The sequence below is a fragment of the Egretta garzetta genome, unplaced genomic scaffold (genome assembly GCF_000687185.1).
Source record: "Egretta garzetta isolate BGI_Z169 unplaced genomic scaffold, ASM68718v1 scaffold505, whole genome shotgun sequence".
Classification (NCBI taxonomy): Eukaryota; Metazoa; Chordata; class Aves; order Pelecaniformes; family Ardeidae; genus Egretta; species Egretta garzetta.
In genome coordinates this window covers 588,388-589,227 of record NW_009259711.1, presented here as the reverse complement: position 1 = coordinate 589,227, position 840 = coordinate 588,388, and the positions used below count along the sequence as shown (strand labels likewise).

General features: G+C 63.3%; 1 protein-coding gene across 1 annotated transcript in view; it reads right to left on the bottom strand.

Annotated features, from left to right (window-relative positions):
- Positions 1 to 10: 10 nt before the first annotated feature.
- Positions 11 to 840, bottom strand: part of SMYD5 (SMYD family member 5) — a 7,471-nt gene continuing 6,641 nt past the window's right edge. Inside the window, exon 12 of the mRNA XM_009639039.2 lies at positions 11 to 333. Coding sequence (XP_009637334.1) covers positions 195 to 333 — 139 coding nt within the window. The 3' untranslated portion in view covers positions 11 to 194. The remainder of the gene's footprint in view (positions 334 to 840) is intronic.

The following is an 840-nucleotide window of genomic DNA, read 5'->3' as shown; positions in this document are numbered from 1 at the left end:
ACGGACAGACGGGAGCAGGGCCTGCCTCCGGCTCCCCCGCTGCCCCACGCCGCCAGACCTCCGCACCCGGCACCAGCACGTGGCCTCCCACCCGACCCCACAACACAACCCTGTTTCTCGTATTAAAGCTGCTGCCTCTCGGAGGACCCCCACCCCGCCCCATCCCTTCCCTCTCCTCTCGCCCGGGGCCAGGATCAAACGTCAGTCATCTCATCCTCCAGCTCAGCATCATCCGTCTCCCCTTCGCCCTCCTCTTCTTCATCCGACGTCACGTCGGCATCGTCGGCTTGCGCTAGGCACTTGGGACACGAGCAGGTAAACAAGTAGTTCTCCCTGGAAGGAAGGAGGAGAAAGAGCGATGGCATTGAGACAGGCACAACCCCAGCGCTGCCGCTGGGCAGGGGGTCGGGGACAGGGCAGCTGGGAAGGGGCTAAATATGTTAAACCCAGAGGAGTTTGCGGGTTCCCCAGGCTGGGCTCGGGGTGGAGGCAGTCTGGGTAGAGAGGGGGATTTCTCAGCCCTGCAGGGGTGACAGGGCACGGGGACGGTGACCATCCGCAGGAAGCCCTACCCTCGAAGGGCGGAGAAGGAAAGGGAAGGTGGGTGGGGACAGCAAGGGTTTGCAGGAGTGAACTGCAGAGGGGTGCGAGCCTGCAGAGAGGGAGGGGGAGCCCAAATCCTTGGTCCCTGAGGCCACAACTGCAAGGAGCTCAAAGCACCAAAAGCACCACAAAAATCACGCCAGCTGACACAGCCCATGTACGGCCACACACCAGGGCACACACAGGGCCCCGAGGTGGGGAGGCAGCCCAGACTGACTGGCTAAAGGGGGCAAAGGG